Source organism: Sander lucioperca, chromosome 11, assembly GCF_008315115.2.
Source record: "Sander lucioperca isolate FBNREF2018 chromosome 11, SLUC_FBN_1.2, whole genome shotgun sequence".
Lineage (NCBI taxonomy): Eukaryota > Metazoa > Chordata > Actinopteri > Perciformes > Percidae > Sander > Sander lucioperca.
Genome location: NC_050183.1, coordinates 1,804,647 through 1,820,825, shown reverse-complemented (window position 1 = coordinate 1,820,825; position 16,179 = coordinate 1,804,647). Strand labels below are relative to the sequence as shown.

The 16,179-nt window shown below is 39.0% G+C and overlaps 1 protein-coding gene across 3 annotated transcripts in view; it reads right to left on the bottom strand.

Moving 5' to 3' along the window:
- Window positions 1–16,179, bottom strand: part of LOC116055217 (adhesion G-protein coupled receptor D2) — a 101,188-nt gene that overhangs the window by 44,066 nt on the left and 40,943 nt on the right. For all 3 annotated transcript variants that reach the window (XM_036006946.1, XM_031307035.2, XM_031307036.2), the window contains 2 exons: window positions 4,976–5,017; window positions 232–285 (listed from right to left, as the gene is read on the bottom strand). In XM_036006946.1, the coding sequence (XP_035862839.1) occupies window positions 232–285; window positions 4,976–5,017 (96 nt within the window). The remainder of the gene's footprint in view (window positions 1–231; window positions 286–4,975; window positions 5,018–16,179) is intronic.

The following is a 16,179-nucleotide window of genomic DNA, read 5'->3' as shown; positions in this document are numbered from 1 at the left end:
GCTGCAATAGGCAGAGTGAGGAAGGGGGAGAGCTATTACGGAGGGTCTATGTTTGATGTATAAGGGCATCTTTGTGGCCAGCTTTCATTGACAAGGAAAATTGAGTCTGTCACATCAGTGTGTATCAGACACGCATGCATGCGCGCACATACGCGCACATACACACACACACACACACACACACACACACACACTTACACACTTAAAAACAAAAAATACAGGATTACATACTGAAAAATTAAGCGCTTTTCTCCTCTCCTTGATCCTGTTGACTGTGCTCCGAACCTGAAAGAAAAAAAAGAGAGAGAGTGGGAGAGAAAGAGATAAGTGTATCTAACACCGCGCTCAATGAAACATACAATGAATCAAAACAAAAAATCTGTCATAGCAAACAACTGCGAGCACCCAAAGTGTAGAATGGAGAAGAGAATATGGAAGGGAAATAACTAATTTAGAGTTTTAGTTTGCGGGCACTGACAGCTGTGTGTGTGTGTGTGTGTGTGTGTGTGTGTGTGTGTTAGTGTGTGCGTGGGTGCGTGGGTGCGTGCGTGCGTGCGTGCGTGCGTGTGAGAGGGTGTTCCAGTATGTCCCAGTGGCTAATGGGACTTGAAAGTGACACATAGAGCTGGCAAACTAAGGAGACGACTTCAAGCTATCATCTGTCAGCATAGAGCGCCGGGACCAACAAATGGAGCTATTGGAGGAGAAGGGACCGCCCTAGCAGAACAGATTACATTTTTACACTCCGGATGAAAACAGTGTACTGCACACCTTCATTTAACGCAATACAAGACAATAAATTTAGAGATTTTGGAGCTATACAGTATACATGCATACATTTTATTTTTAACTAACACAGACCATCATTTATAATTTACCTGCTTATTAACTAAACCTCCTTAGTTTTCTTTTTTTAATTAACAATCGTGGAGATTTTAAAATGAGATAAACAATGTATACTTTTGAAATTATTTAAAGTTAATGCCAAGACCTTTGCTTAGAGAGCAGTAATAATTTAGATGACTTTTGATTGCATTTAACTGTTGAATTTAATGTATCAATTTTTCTTTTAAATTGATATTTTGAGTAGTTATGACTAGTTACTAATGATTAATAATATCAACAAACATTTCATGCAAATATATTGTAATTAATATCACGGGATACAAGATAATAATTCAGCATTTTAGTCTGTCCACTGAAAAAACATTTTTTTATAGAATTAAAATTAAACCATTTCTTATTTAAAAAAAAAATCATTTTAAAGAAATGATGTGCTTGCAACTTTATGGTAGTATAGATTTACTGATCACTAAATCATAGGTCAATACATTGGTTTGGTACAACGGAATAAGTGTTACTAGACATAAAACACAAAATAATATTCAAAATGTAGGATTCAATCTAAAATAGCTCCAGCATTTTCTTAAGGAAGGATGGTGGAGGAATGAAAATATCGGAATGTTCAAAAATGTATATTTTGCCACACAGCAGCAGCTATAAATAAATGTATTTCCCTGCTAGAAAGTTACAATGCTTTAAATTACTAATACAGTGTAATGTCTGTTGATTTATTTATGTATTAAAAAATGGGGGACAACATAACATAACATAGTAACATAAAATAGTATTCATCTGATATTGATATATGAACATCTTTATATTCTTTTTAGTACGATCCATTTGCTACTGTAAACAAGTACATGATATTAAATTAAAAAGCATACAGAACAGCAGCAATTACTCAGTGTGTTAGTAGTTCAGTTAAGTAGGGTGAAGTCTTCTATGAAAAGCCTCCGGTGCTTATTAGGTCCGTATGTGTGTGTGCACTTGCATGTGTCCGTGCACATTGTCAGTGTTCACTGTAAATTTGTAGCGGATGGACACTCATCACTACAGCCCGTCCCAGCCCAGCCCACCACGTTAGTGAATATGCATTATGGCTTATGGCTTCATTAAGTCGTAGCGTGTTATAAATTATGACACCACACTGAACACACACACACAGTCTCAGAGTCAGTATGTGTATACAGAGGATGTTTTGCATACATACCAACTTTGACGGGCCACATAATGAAGAAAGCCCGAGCCTTGTGACAGGGCAGAATCAACAGCACTAGCATCATGTTTCCAAAACCCTATTATTTCTGACAAGATCCGCAGAAGGCCTTCGACGATGTGCAGATGTTGGAGAGACGCCGTCTTAACACAATTTAATGGGGAAAGTAAGTCCTGGGAATTTCATTGATATCAAAAGCAGCCGGCGTGCTGAGGCAATTACATGACACAACTTAATTAATCATTTGACAATGAGGGGAAGGGCATTGTTTTAGATGATCGTTATGTGTTTAAGGGGTTTGCGCACACTCAAGGTTTCGCAATGATGCAAAGCGTGGTTCCCCATGTAAATGCGCGCTAAGCGATTACCATATGAAAGCAGCGCGCCCGACAACACCTGCCGACATCCTTGGAGTTGATGGAAATAAAAGGTCATCAAAGCATGGGATTACAAGGTGACCACCAAGGAAAAGCTAATTGCAATGAATAATGGAAAGCTATCGTCAGGTAATTAGCAATTAAAACGCTGCATTTTGAGTGTAATAGCAGCAGACACAGTCTGTCTTCCATGCCATATTGGTAAATACTGAGCCTCTCATGAATGGAGACCTTTTGGTGTTTGAGGCACTAGATAATTCCACACCTTACTTTTGCATACCAAGGTAAAGTTCCTTCACACTAAAGACTGATTGATCATGTTTCCAGGTTAAGAACTAATAGCAACTTTGCAAAGTTTTTTCTTCACTCTATAGACATGTGTGTGAAAATGTAATGTAAGGAGAAGTTCCTGTCCCCAGCCATCAAGGGGCAGGTCAGCTTCAATCAATACAGACAGAACAGGAACCTCACTGTCTCCCTCTTTCACTGGCACACTGATTGCAGGGAAGACAAAAAAAAAAAGTGTTAACATTCCTATTCAGTGCTTCTAGGATTTTTCTATTGAGCAAATATTTCCTTTCAGGTGTCAGGGAGGCTGAAACCTGAAGCCAGAGAGTGGTGCTCTGTGTCACACGTTAAACCAGTTAAAGACACAAAACACAAGCTGAGCAGGTTGAGGGAGAACAAAAGGAGCGCCCAAGAAAGCTGGTGAGGGTTCAGAGGAAAAAAGAGAAATGTGTGATGTGAATAATGGCAAAATGATTAAATTTTTTAAAACATTAACAAAGAAGTGGGATCCTTTTGAAAACCGGAACATGTACATGAGCTGCTCCCAGGGTTAAGGGAAACTTCAGTGGAAGAAAAATGTATTCTAAAAAGCTACTTAAGCAAGAATGCTGTGTTGATTTATTTTACAGTGCAAAGGGTCAGCCCTCCCTGGCTCTGCATTGTCGGCGCATCACCTATGGTCAGGGACAGCTCTCCATGCCCTGGAGAAGACATGTATGAAGAAAAGAAAGAGAAAATGGGAAATAACAAGAGACAGGAAATGCAAATGTTATATACGAGATGTCCTCGTTGATGGTCAGAAAAACAGATGTGATGATGACGGAAAGTTGAAATAAAGGAGTCTGGAGAAAAAAACACACACAAAATACATGTAGAGAGGAGAACTAATGTAATACTGACCATTATTTTTCGAAGAGCTGGGTAACAAAACGCAGCGTGTATTCAGTGACGATGACCTTGTACATTCAGTCAAAGCAACAAGAGGCAAATGAAAACATGAGCTATGTTTGTATTCATCAGAACTAAAGACTTGTCAAGCATGGTTCATTCCTTCCACAGCGGAGCCAGTTTGTTAGATTTACTTTAGCATACTGCATTACAGAATTTACAGGTTTTTATTTTATTTTGCTGTGAAATGAACAATCTTTTTTATATTCAACATTTTGCATGTATCTCCAGAAAACACGTGTTTTTTTCTTAAATGCTAGTTTGAAAACAGACTTCTGCTATGGTATTTCAATGACTTGTCAGCAACGTTCAAAATTAGCACCATCTACTATCCAAATGCTGGTAAAATATGCAAGTGGCTGGTAGATTTGCTTCACTCACCAGCCATAACAGCAATGATAATATATTGAGTGGCTGGTAAAATTGAACATTCACTAGCCATTTGGCTAGTGGACAAAAAAAGTTAATTTTGAACCCTGCTTGTCAGACATTTCAGAGGCGATATTTCTGTGTTTTGAATTGTTAACCGTCCTATAAGGAAACTCCTTTTTTGATATCCACTTTCTCCTTAAGTTTGGAGTGGGAAGTGTGTAAAAATGAGAAATAGTGCTTTAGTGCCGTATTTAAAGAAGGCTCAGATGCAATATCACATGCACATCTAAAGTTAACCCTATTTACATAGACTAAGAGCCACATTTGACCAAGAGTGATTTTCATGACTTGAGTCTCATCCATTAAATCCATCTCTCCGTCTCTCGCCACTCACCCACCCTCCTCCCCTACATAGATATGGCGTATCTAAATGGTAATAAAGCAGCATCTCAATACAATATGTCCTTCTTCATTGCATATTGTTGGTTGCATATTGTTTTTCTTTTTTTGTCCTACTATGGTTACTGCTTGGGGCCCCGCAAAGCCCTGGCCAGCGGCTTTGTCAGGATGCTAAATGGAGGGCCGTGAGTTTAAAAACTTAAAGAGGCAGTGAAATATTAGCCAATGTGGGTGAGGAATGAGTGGCTGAGAACCGCGGCGTGTCAGTGTTTAATGGTCGGACTCGGATGCATATAAGTTAGTCCAAGCATGAAGGGCAGTGGGACGCTCACGTGGAAACGATGTCCCCTCCCCTCCTTCCCATCCCTCCTCCCATCCACAGATGCACGTTCACACACACACACACACACACACACACACACACACACACACACACACACCCCACCCACACAGCTTTTAAGCAAGGAGCCCATCAGAAACTTGTCATTTCTCTCATTCACTCCGACAGCCTTGAGACACAATGCAGACTTACCTCTGTGTTGTACACCCCATATATCAGGAAGATGAACAGGCCCTGCAAACACAGACAAAGAAAGAGCGAGAGAAAGAAAGAGAGAGAGAGAGAGAGAGAGAGAGAAAGAGGAGGACAAAGTTGTTACAGTTGTTTTCTCTCTTATCCTCTAGTAAAAAACAAAAGATGAAAAGTAATGAGTGGAGCGACATGTTCGAGTTATGATCGAGTTGATTCGTACTTTCCTGTCTTCTCAGAGATGAAGTAGACAGTAGTGAAAAGTACCAAAAGAAGAAGCAGGACTTCAAAGAGTCCAAATTGGGCCACATCCTTAAGGCTCAGCTTGCATTTGTTTCTTCAACAATACTCGCACTTCTCATTCCATCCCCCACTAAGCCATCATAGGTTCAAACCCAAGGTTCCATATAGCTTTATCAAAATAGAAAATCTATAGTGCCTTTGTTCAGTCTGTGTTCTTAGACACTGAAACACACATATATATGATTGAGAACCAACAAACACACAAATAACACATGTATACATACCCACACAAACATATGCAACAGACACAAATAGCCATAAATTATGAGGAAACAAAGACAGTATGAATGAACACACACACACACACACACACACGCACACACACACGCACAGGCACATAAAGAGAGCAACTCAGGCCAGACGAGACTATCAAGGAAAACCATTGGAGGAAAGCGGAGAAATAGAGAGACAGAGGAAGCATAATGAAAGAAATGACACAAAAGAAGGTATTTCACGTTCACAAAACTCCACGGCTAGTACCCATGGCCCAAGAATGCCATGTCCTTTGGTGCATAAAGACTGCACTTTTGGTCACAGAAAAACAGCTATTTTTCATTCCAATCCATGGTACAAGCTGTGCATTGGCCTTTGAGCCATAATGTAATACTGTTGCCTCAATGGAAACAGTGAGAACAACATTCTTAGAGCATCGATTGAATTGTGCCACAAAAGATGTGTCGAGAAAAATGAAAAGGCAGATAACATCCTATAAATTTCAAGGCTGATAGGTACAGTGGGTCTGGCTCACACACAAACAAACTTTTAAAAGTACATCTCTCCCCTTTCACTGCTCAGAGTGTGTCTGTGTTGCTTCATCTTTAAACGAAGGTAAGGACACATCCTGAGGACAGGCAGACACAACCTGGTCAATACATCAATCAAGTCGAGTTTGGAGCATCCAATTTTTGCCAGAGGGAGATATCGATGCATCACCATTGACAACATGATTTGGGGGCCCATTCGGAGTGACAGGCCGACGATGGCGACGGTGACGACCTCTAGCCCAAGCTACTGCCCATTCACCTCCTACTGGCTGCTGTCCTGTCCTCCAGGGACTGAATTGCCCTGCCTGTCGGGCTGTCAGGTGACATCTTAGGACATCCATCCTCTTTAAACTGACAATTCCGCTGGTATCTGACATGCTGAAGACAACAAGCATAACAAGGGATCTCAAGCTGAGACCTGCAATTTTATCTCTACACTTCTTACTTTCAATTGCATGTCATGTTGGCTACAACCAAATACAGTACAGGATGTAATATATTTAAGACTAAATATGTTTGCTGCTCCACAGCACAATATGACCACCATATGTTTTGTTTACCAACACCAGGAATTGCCCAAGTACTACTAAAGCTGAGATGTCTGGCTTTGAAAACTCATCTTCTCAGTCATACTCAGCAATAAGTCACATTTCACAGTTTCAAATGTTCAGTGATAGAGGATGGTACTACAAAAAAACAATTACCATCTTACAAAATGTTTTGGCTAAAAAGGCTACAAAGCCTTTTTCTCAAGCTAAAAAATATCAATGACAAAGCTCTGGTATTACACAAGTGTGAGGGTAAGGAGGCATATTATCTCATTACTAGCATGCTATAATCTTTGTCTAATTTCGCTGTTTCCCACTGCATGCTGCAGCCTGACTCGCTCTTTTTTTGTTTTCCATTAGCAAAAGCTGTGGAAAGTACCTGGTACCTTTTTGATACCACCTTGGTCAAGGCTCCAAGCGAGCTGAACTGGTACTAGAAGGTGGAGTTAAAACAATCACATGCAATCACATAATCCTCCACATAACTTCACATATTTCACATGGTTTTTGATTCCAGAGAGCGGTCCTACATGATATCAAACAAATTAGGACATCATCTTCAGAAAATATAGCCTACTGCACCGTCTTTAAACAAACCTCTAGCTGCCGTCAAGGAAGCTGGCACCTTTGTATTTTTTGTATGTGATATAGGCTGACTGTAATAGTTACATCTAAAGTACATTTTAAAGTACTCCATTGAGGTTTTTAAAGTTGGAGAAAACTACACATCACCAATACGTTCGAAAAAAAGCATCCTGATAAAGGAAGTGCTACCAATGGAGTGCCATTATTATAAGAGTGTATATGTTTTTACTTTGGTCAATAAACAGGTTTTCAAAAAGGAAAATGACTTACTCATTTCAAATGTCATTTTACTTTTCTAATTAATGCAACTACAATCAAAACCTATAATGTCCATTGACATTTTTTTTAACACAAGCACAAGTATTGTATTTAGAGTTTATCATAACATACAGTTGTGTCATATATTTTCTTTTCACAGACATACACACATAAACATGCATGTACACAAGCGCACACACATACAATAACAGACAGTGGGTGGTTAATTTGCAAACACATACCCTATTGTATTGCATTAGAATTGCAATTTCCAACTCATTGTTGCAATTTGATTATCATGTTTTTGATCATTCCTCTTATTTGTAATTAATCTTTTGTTGTGTAGTGAACAAAGTGGGGAGAACATACTGTGCACATTAGGAAAAATGATCTATTAAAATATAATTGAGTTAAAAATAAGTGGCAGCACAACAATAATGATGGATTGTTTAAAATGTTAATTCATTAATATTCCCACTAAAAACAAACAAAGATGAAAAATGGGGCGCATTATTTAAATGCATGTGCACTTTTCTAAACCCAGTCCTGTTTCTTTTGAACTCAGCGGCAAATGCTACAAATTTATGCAAAGAATGAATGCAGTTGCTTTCAAAGTATTGCTCTACAGTACATCAAACAGGGGATAAATTAATTAGCATCCAGCTAATTAGGGAACAATTGTATGTTTAAAAAGTTAAAGCCAACAAACACTGTTTGACCAAAAACATTATTACCCCAGAAAGATGCACTATGCTGCAATGCAAGACAGAAAATAGCATTTGTTTAAATGAGAATGCAGAAAGAACAAAATCAAAGTCAGAAATTGATTTAGTTAAAAAAATTAAGTTAATTCACTTAAACCAGGATGGTGTGGTTCTAACCCTTGTACTGTTTACTACTGGCTGTTTGTGATGCTGACAACCTCCTTTTGGAAGTTTACCACATTCTACCTCTGCTGTCCTTGTAACTCACTCTTCCTTAAAGCATCAGCTGAGTGCATTACATGTTTGAGGCAATCCATCAACCACTGGCTATACTAGTAATATAAGCTTTATGCCAGTGTTTGTGTAAATGTGTCTATTTAATAGCTTCAATGTATGTGGAAATGTAAATTTAAAAAGCTTATTTTCCGCAAATGTCAAAAGCTATAGATCTTTGGCAAATAACAAGGTTCTTATATTCTGTCTATTTAGATTGACAGCTCTTTTTATTGTTATGTACTGTAAAAATGCAGTTCGAATTTCCACTTTCAGCTAACGGAATCAGTTGCAGAGAGCATAATTGATCGGGGGCCTTTCACATACAGTATTTAGTCATTTAATGTAATGAGGAGACAAAGTGATTGAGCCTGTAGGAGTTCCGTGTTTAGCTGAAGGATACTATACAGAATACAAGGCTGTTGATGGATGTACTTGTAGCTGCCAGGATCAAGCATGTTAACTTTCACTTACTTTAATTATTAACAACCAACATAAAATGGGCAGCATATGATATCTTATTCGTATCTCTAATGTAAATTTTTGTTTAAACAATATTTTTGAAGCACATTTCATGTACAACAAAATGCAATGTGTTTTTCGTCAAACCTACAGAACACCAAAGGCAATTTTAATCTACCACAAAAAATAATAAAATTAAGAATACGATGGATAAAGATTTAAGCCCTATTTACTCATTGACTGACCCATCATTTCTCCAATAACTTGCAGTGTGTACACAATTTTCTATTTCTACAAGCATGAAGATAAGAAAAAAAAGTTCTAGATCCGCAATCTCCCCTCTTTTTGGTTGTTTCCTGTCTCTGATACTCTGGCAGAAAAAGAGTGTCAGGACTAAGAGACCTCATTGCATATGTCCAGCAGTCACACAAACGTCCACGACAAGCTTGGCTGTGGACATTGATAGATCCTAGTTAAATCCTGTACATCAGCCCCAAGTTTCCACTGCACATTTTCCTCATTTTGACAGTGAGTGCACTGTAAATTCATTTTAATTAGTTAGTAATTTGGGGAGCTCACCTGCCCTGCTTTATACATGCTCCTACTGACAATCCACTGCTGTACCAAGACAAACTAATGCATCAACCTCCCAAATGTGTAAAGTTAGGCAACGCAGCACTGGCAGGTAAAAATCTCAGAAATCAGTTTATGATACTGTCCTTGGGAAACAAAATGTCAATGTAAAGATATGAAAATGTATGATGAAGGAGGGAGTGTCTTGGCAAGGAGAAAAAAACTGACAGGGAAGCTTTCTCTTTCTTTCTTTGAATATATTGCTGCTGTCAGCTTAGCGCTCATAATTGTTTTGGTCAGTACAATAGATGTTTAAAGGATAATCCAATACAGTTAGCCATAAAGGCCATTTCAGGTGGCTACTTTCTGTGTTTACATTCATTCAGACTCAGAGACAAGCATTTGAGTGCTTGGTTCACAGAACCTCTACAACGGAGGTGGCAAGTGCAAAAGGTAATAGTCACTTCAATGACTAAACACAATGTAATATATCATCTCCACTAATCAAAATAAATGTTACACTAGTATCAAGCTAGTAGCCAGCTGTAGTCAGATCCAATAACATGTCTTCAATGTAAATCCAATAGTAAAGTAAAGTAACTGCAGGCTATTTATTTTTTTTTAACTTCCACAAAAGGGCTGCCCAGTAGCTCACCTGGTAAAGTGTGTGCCCCATATCCTACAGCAGCGGGTCGGGTTTAACTCAGACCCGCAGCGGCTCTTTGCTGTCAATCCTCAGCTATACTATCTCATAAAGGCAATAATTCCACAAAGATTGAGGCCGTTGACTCTCCAACAAGAAATGTTGATGAAGCCACTTACACAGGGGCTCTGGCAAAGGGGACCCCTCATCCCTTGAGCACTTACGTTCCGTACAGAATGGCCTTTTTGGTAATCCATTTTGCCAGCAATACATTTATTTATTTCAATATATGGATCTCAAAAAAAGTCTCCATTTACAGTATGTACAGGTTTTCAGTGTTTTGTGTTCAGCCACCTCTATGGTTAAAGCTCAAAGTTTGTTTTCCATGTCCCTGTAGCATGCGTGACTTAAATTTGGTCATCTGCCTATCCTCAATACGATTTGGTTAGCAGAAAGGCACATCTATATGATTTACAGAAAATGTGTTAACACTTTCAAAAAAGACAGGCATGGTCTCAAGCAAAAAACAAACTTCATGCTTTACATTGACTTTTAGGGGGAATAAATTCAGCCTTTACAAACATACAATGTCAGAAATTAGAGTCATTTAGGCAAGTCTATCATGTCAACACTTGGGCAAGCCCTGAAACTAAAAACCATGTTTAAAAAGAATCTTTCCTCTATTGGTGTGGCACAAAGTAAAAAGTTTCACTCCATCTCAATGTTCCATGTTTAAAGAAAACCTTTCATAAATGAGATAGCTGTATTTCATTACTTTCATGAGTTATTGTAAACCACATGTTCCAGTTTTTAGGAGAACTTCAGGCACTGTCATTGCTCAATGTCAAAAATGATTTATACTTGTCTAACCCAATATCAAAAATCAAAATAGATATACTTTTCACAAATGACATCTTCCAATTGGGCCGACAGCTTTCTCTTAAGTAGCTGAAGACCGCAACCTCCACATCCTTTTAGAGAATTCCAGCTTTCAGTGTCACCCAATGCCAAAAATGAGAGCTATTTGAACAAGTTGAACCCAACGTCAAATATCCCAGCCTAAATTCAAACACACAGAGACACTATTCACAAATAGAGCTATCTGCATCCCAACTTGGCAAAAAAAATGGTAGGAAAAATTCTACACTCGCACCTGGTAATCATTACGGAAATAAGAGACAGAAGAGGTTAAAACGCTGTGAGGGGGGGGGGGGAGAAAAGAAATTCACACTTCTGCGCTGGGGCTTGCTAATGTCTCTGACCTCTCCACGCATAAACAGTTTAATTAACATGTATACATAACTTTCACTTTAACTGCTCATGGCATGTCAAATCAAAGTGTCTGTCAAAGCTGTGAAACAGGGAGTTGATACTTTGCAGGTCCTCAGTTCAAATCCAGCTCTGTGTAACTGCTCCAGCTGGCCAGAGAAGCTGGCAATAAGACATGAAGGCAGAGAGACAGGCAGGTAGACGGGCAGCCTGCCACTCTGTCAGTTTGATGAGATAAACACCTCCCAATAAAAGCTTTGTAACGCCCAGCTAAGTTTTGCGCAACTCAGGCAGGAGTCAAGACAGTTGATGTTTTCAGTGGAAAAACTAAATACTAACCAAACAATAATGTTTAAGTGCAGCTATGGACGTTCTACTGATACGTTAATGTATAATAAACCCATTTGCGCAACAAGGAATTTTAAAAAGTGAGTAATTTCTGTAGTCAAACTGCAAATTCATCTTTGATTCATGTCTAATTTGAGTCCCAATACGTATAAATTGAACTTTACTTTGCTGGAAAAATTGCAACAAATACATACAATCCTGACAAACTGGAAGTGCCTGCAAAACAATGCATGTGCCATAATGTCCATCCATTATTATTAAACTCTTTATTTGCTTCTCTTCACAATGAAGCATTACAGTACACAGTCTATGAGGGTGGGGATGGGGTCAAACTTTTCTTCCTGTTTCCATCCTACTGTAAATTATTAGGGAAAGCAGATCAGTCGTTCCCTGAGACGAGCTATTAGGACTCTCCCTGTTTCTTTCCCACACACACATCCAGTCAGTTGGGCTGTCACATTGAGGAGGGGACCCCCAAGCCAGCCTGCCTCTACAGGGTATATAGCTACAGAGGAAAACCGAGTGTGTGTACAGACACACACACATACAAATAGGCACACACTGAGGCCGGCAGCAACACCAGTACTGGTGTGTGATGGCTCAGGAGAGGAGGGAGAGTTATTAGCTTAGCCCTGAACCACCTACTTAATATAGGGGCCGGCGGTGATTGCTAACAGAGCCTGGCAGAGGTGACAGCTTTTGGCCCTGCTTGAGGAAATCCAATTGAAAAGCAGCCAAGAGGAACAACAACCCCGAAACAGATGTTGCTCGCTACCACCAGCGCAACTTGGATACACACAACCCAGCGGCAACAAACCGCGATGGCAAATCTGACACACACAAACATACACACAGCGGACACAGAGTGGAGCACGCACACACACACATACTGTAGGGCCACATGAAACTGTAAAATAACTGCATGAACAAGGGAAAAAGGGATCACCAGAAATGACCATAAACTCATAAGTTGTACACAATGCACACAAGTAATGATTTGTAAAGCTCACTCTTGGTGCTGTTCACAGTATTTGCATTGCAATTGGCATTCAAATAATGAATACATCTGACTTTCATCCAGATTTTTGTATTATTGATGTTTTAATAAAATAAATAACAAATATAATAAGCTCTAAGGCCCGTCCTGAAGAGAATTTCTATCAGTGATATCAGTCTGACCACGGTTGCATGAAACTGGTATTAGAATATATATATATATATATATATATATAGAATAGCAAAATACAATAAAATATAATATAAATTACATTAAAATCTTTCATTAAAATAAAACATCATCCCAAAAAAAAATAAAACACACCACCAAACGACCAACACACAAACACACATACGGGGCTTTTCTCTCCAGTTTGAACATGATTTAAGGATCCATAAACGCTATCAATCCAAGGTTATATTTTTTTTTTTCATGGTGGAGCACAAAACACTCTGGCAGCTAAACCAGAAATAGAATTAAGAGGAAAAATAATAAAAATTGAAAAAATAAAGAAAGAAAGATCAGGGAAGAGTTTGCAAGTCTGTTAAAAACATCTATATTGAGCAAAGGCCAAATCAAAACATGAATACACCGACCCAAACATCAATACATCTATCCCTCTTTTCTTTTTTTAACATCTCTGGCAGGGCATTTCAATGAAAACATTACACACAGGCCCTCAAATCATTACAGCCCCTTGCTCCAATATTAATTGAGTTTGGCAAGGCTGACCATGCCTCAGTCATAATAACATTCATTTATTTTTTTCTATTACCGCTACTGCAAAAGAGCAAGGAAGAGAGAGGGGAGAGGGAGAGAGAGATATAAAGAGGGATGGGGAAAAATGGGCTAAAATCAATTCTGACATATCTTTATTGCCAGTCGATGACAAATGACGGCACATTTGCCATTGCTCTGGCATTGTGTCAGTGTATGTCATATCGATTTTACATCAGACGGACAAATGTTATTGATGAAGAGCACAAGTAACAGATGAGCACTTCATTTGACTTGTTTTAACGTTTAAATAAACCAGAATGACGACGGAGTGAGGGGTTGACTGTGTAGCGGATCTTTCCATTTGCTAATAGACATGATTTTTTAAATTTCTTTTTTTTTAAATTAACTCAATTCCTTTGCGTTTACACAAACCGGGCCTGTTGGGAGTGGGTATCTACACCCTGAACCTGATCACACTGCACACATGTGGTAATGTAATGGCGGGGTGGTAAAGAGAGCACGAGAAAGAGAGTGAACTGTAAACAAACTAGCTTTTAAACAAGACAATTTAGGAGTGCGTGTCTTAGGCGCCAAGCAAAACACAGCCATGGAAAACTGATACAAACTTGTAACACATGGGTCAAAGCATGAGTCTTTGAACTGGTGAGAAAAAGTACGCCGTGAGTGCAGAGAGCTGTTTAATTAAAAATACTTAGGTATCCAACGGGCCTTTCTGTGGCGCCCGCTTGTCAAATTGTATGTGATCCCACTGTCAATCTCCGAGGGTGTTTTCTAATTGCATAGTTTTCCACTGACAGAGAGGAAAATTTTTTTGGAAGAGAACAAGTCCTGAGAAACAGCAGCTGGGGACTGGTTTTGGTTTATAGGAACTGTACACATGGACACACACATGCTCAGTTGCAAGGTGCTCAGGTTACTGCCACTAATATATGCACACTGTATATACACATAGATATCAGTGTATACACACAGATATGTATACAGTACAATACTAAGTTCAGATATATTATTATAAATTGATCCACAAACACTTCCAGCCTACACACTACGCACTTATGACATGCTGTTCATTTGCATTATAGAGAAGTCTTAACTTTAACCATGTTAAAAAATAATTTATTTTAAATCAAACCAGTCAACCAGGTACAATGACGTTATCCCCAAATGGGTAATTCTCCCCACAACAACTGGTGCAAAAGTCCAACAGTTCCCATATATGAGCTATGACAGAAACACACACACACACACGCATGCATACACACACACACACACACAAAAATTCCACTGTACACACTCCCTTCCACCTAAACTTACACACATACAGACACAGTTGTATATGCACTGGCAACACACATAAAGAGTGAAGAGTCATACTTTTTCTGAGGAAGAACAGTGGATCTTTCCTAACCTATGAACTTTTAATTTGTAAACCTTCAAGATACCATTTAAAATGCTTCAGTCCAGCAGATTTTGCAATAGTTAATTTGCACCCTAAGTCTATGATCAGTGTGCACAAATTACACTATTTATGACAACTTTCATTGTTTACTTTGCACTGCAATACACATTGCATGTGGCCAGCTAAGGGTAAATAAGCAGTGCTGAAGCAACATTAAATGTACTGTAGTATCAAAACTGTGTGAGAAAGAGAGGGTCGAGGACATATGAAATGAAGGTGATAACACTTTTGATATGAGGCTATTAATTTGGGAATTTAAGGTGACCTCTATATTAACAGAGAGCTGCTAGCCTATTGCTAACACTCTGGCGAGAGGCTGTAGACAGGCATATGATACCTTTGTGACATATGGTATTGCCAACCACATTTCTTTCACCTGGCAGTAAGGACATTCACAGGGAAGGCATAACGCACACTATCACCACCCCCCCCAATATCAACGCTTGCGCAGGCGCCCTCACAGGCTTCCCACCTGCAAACACTGATTGCATTCTTAAGAATGTACAATCCAGCCAAAGGTAGTTTCGAGAATTCAAACTCAGATTTCTGTGGTGATGGGTAAGAAAATTTCCCCTACGCTACTTGTATGCCAACAGAAACTCAGCTTACAATTTGTCTATGCAAGCGTGCCTAACCTGTGGAAACAAATATGTTGGACGATGTTTTGCATAAAAAGTGTACGATTTGCTCAGGGAACAATGTGAAGTTCACCTTTGGTCTATTCTTTTCTTTTTGAGAAGGTGCACAATGTGTCCAGCTATTCATATGCATACATTCGTAGAATAAAAAAACTAATTTAAAATCACCTGACAGATACATGTACGCACAGACACAGTACCGTTTGAAAAGAACAACTAAAATTGCACCGCTGACAAGACTGTGTTGCAGTGCCCTTGACTAACAATGACAAATGGATGCAATATGCAAAAACTGAACAAGTTGCTTTTGGGTACAAAACAGGAAAAAAGATTGCTCTAGGTACCATTATGGGATGCGTTTGCTTTCCTGTTTTCAAGCTGAGGTGAACCGAGCTGAGGTTAATGGTTTGTGCCAAGATCAAGAAGTGTGTGAGTTAGTGTGTGTGTGATGTGTGTCCATGAAGGTGTGAGTGAGGAGACAGAAAGAGAGAGAGAGAGAGTATATTTCGCTTATATAGTGGTGTGGATTGTCAATGGGTGAGTCTTGTGATACATTGCTGTTGCTGTGACCTTGTATGTGTTAGGAATGTAAATGACCACAGATACATTATTTGGATATGAAGAAATTATGCACTTTTTATG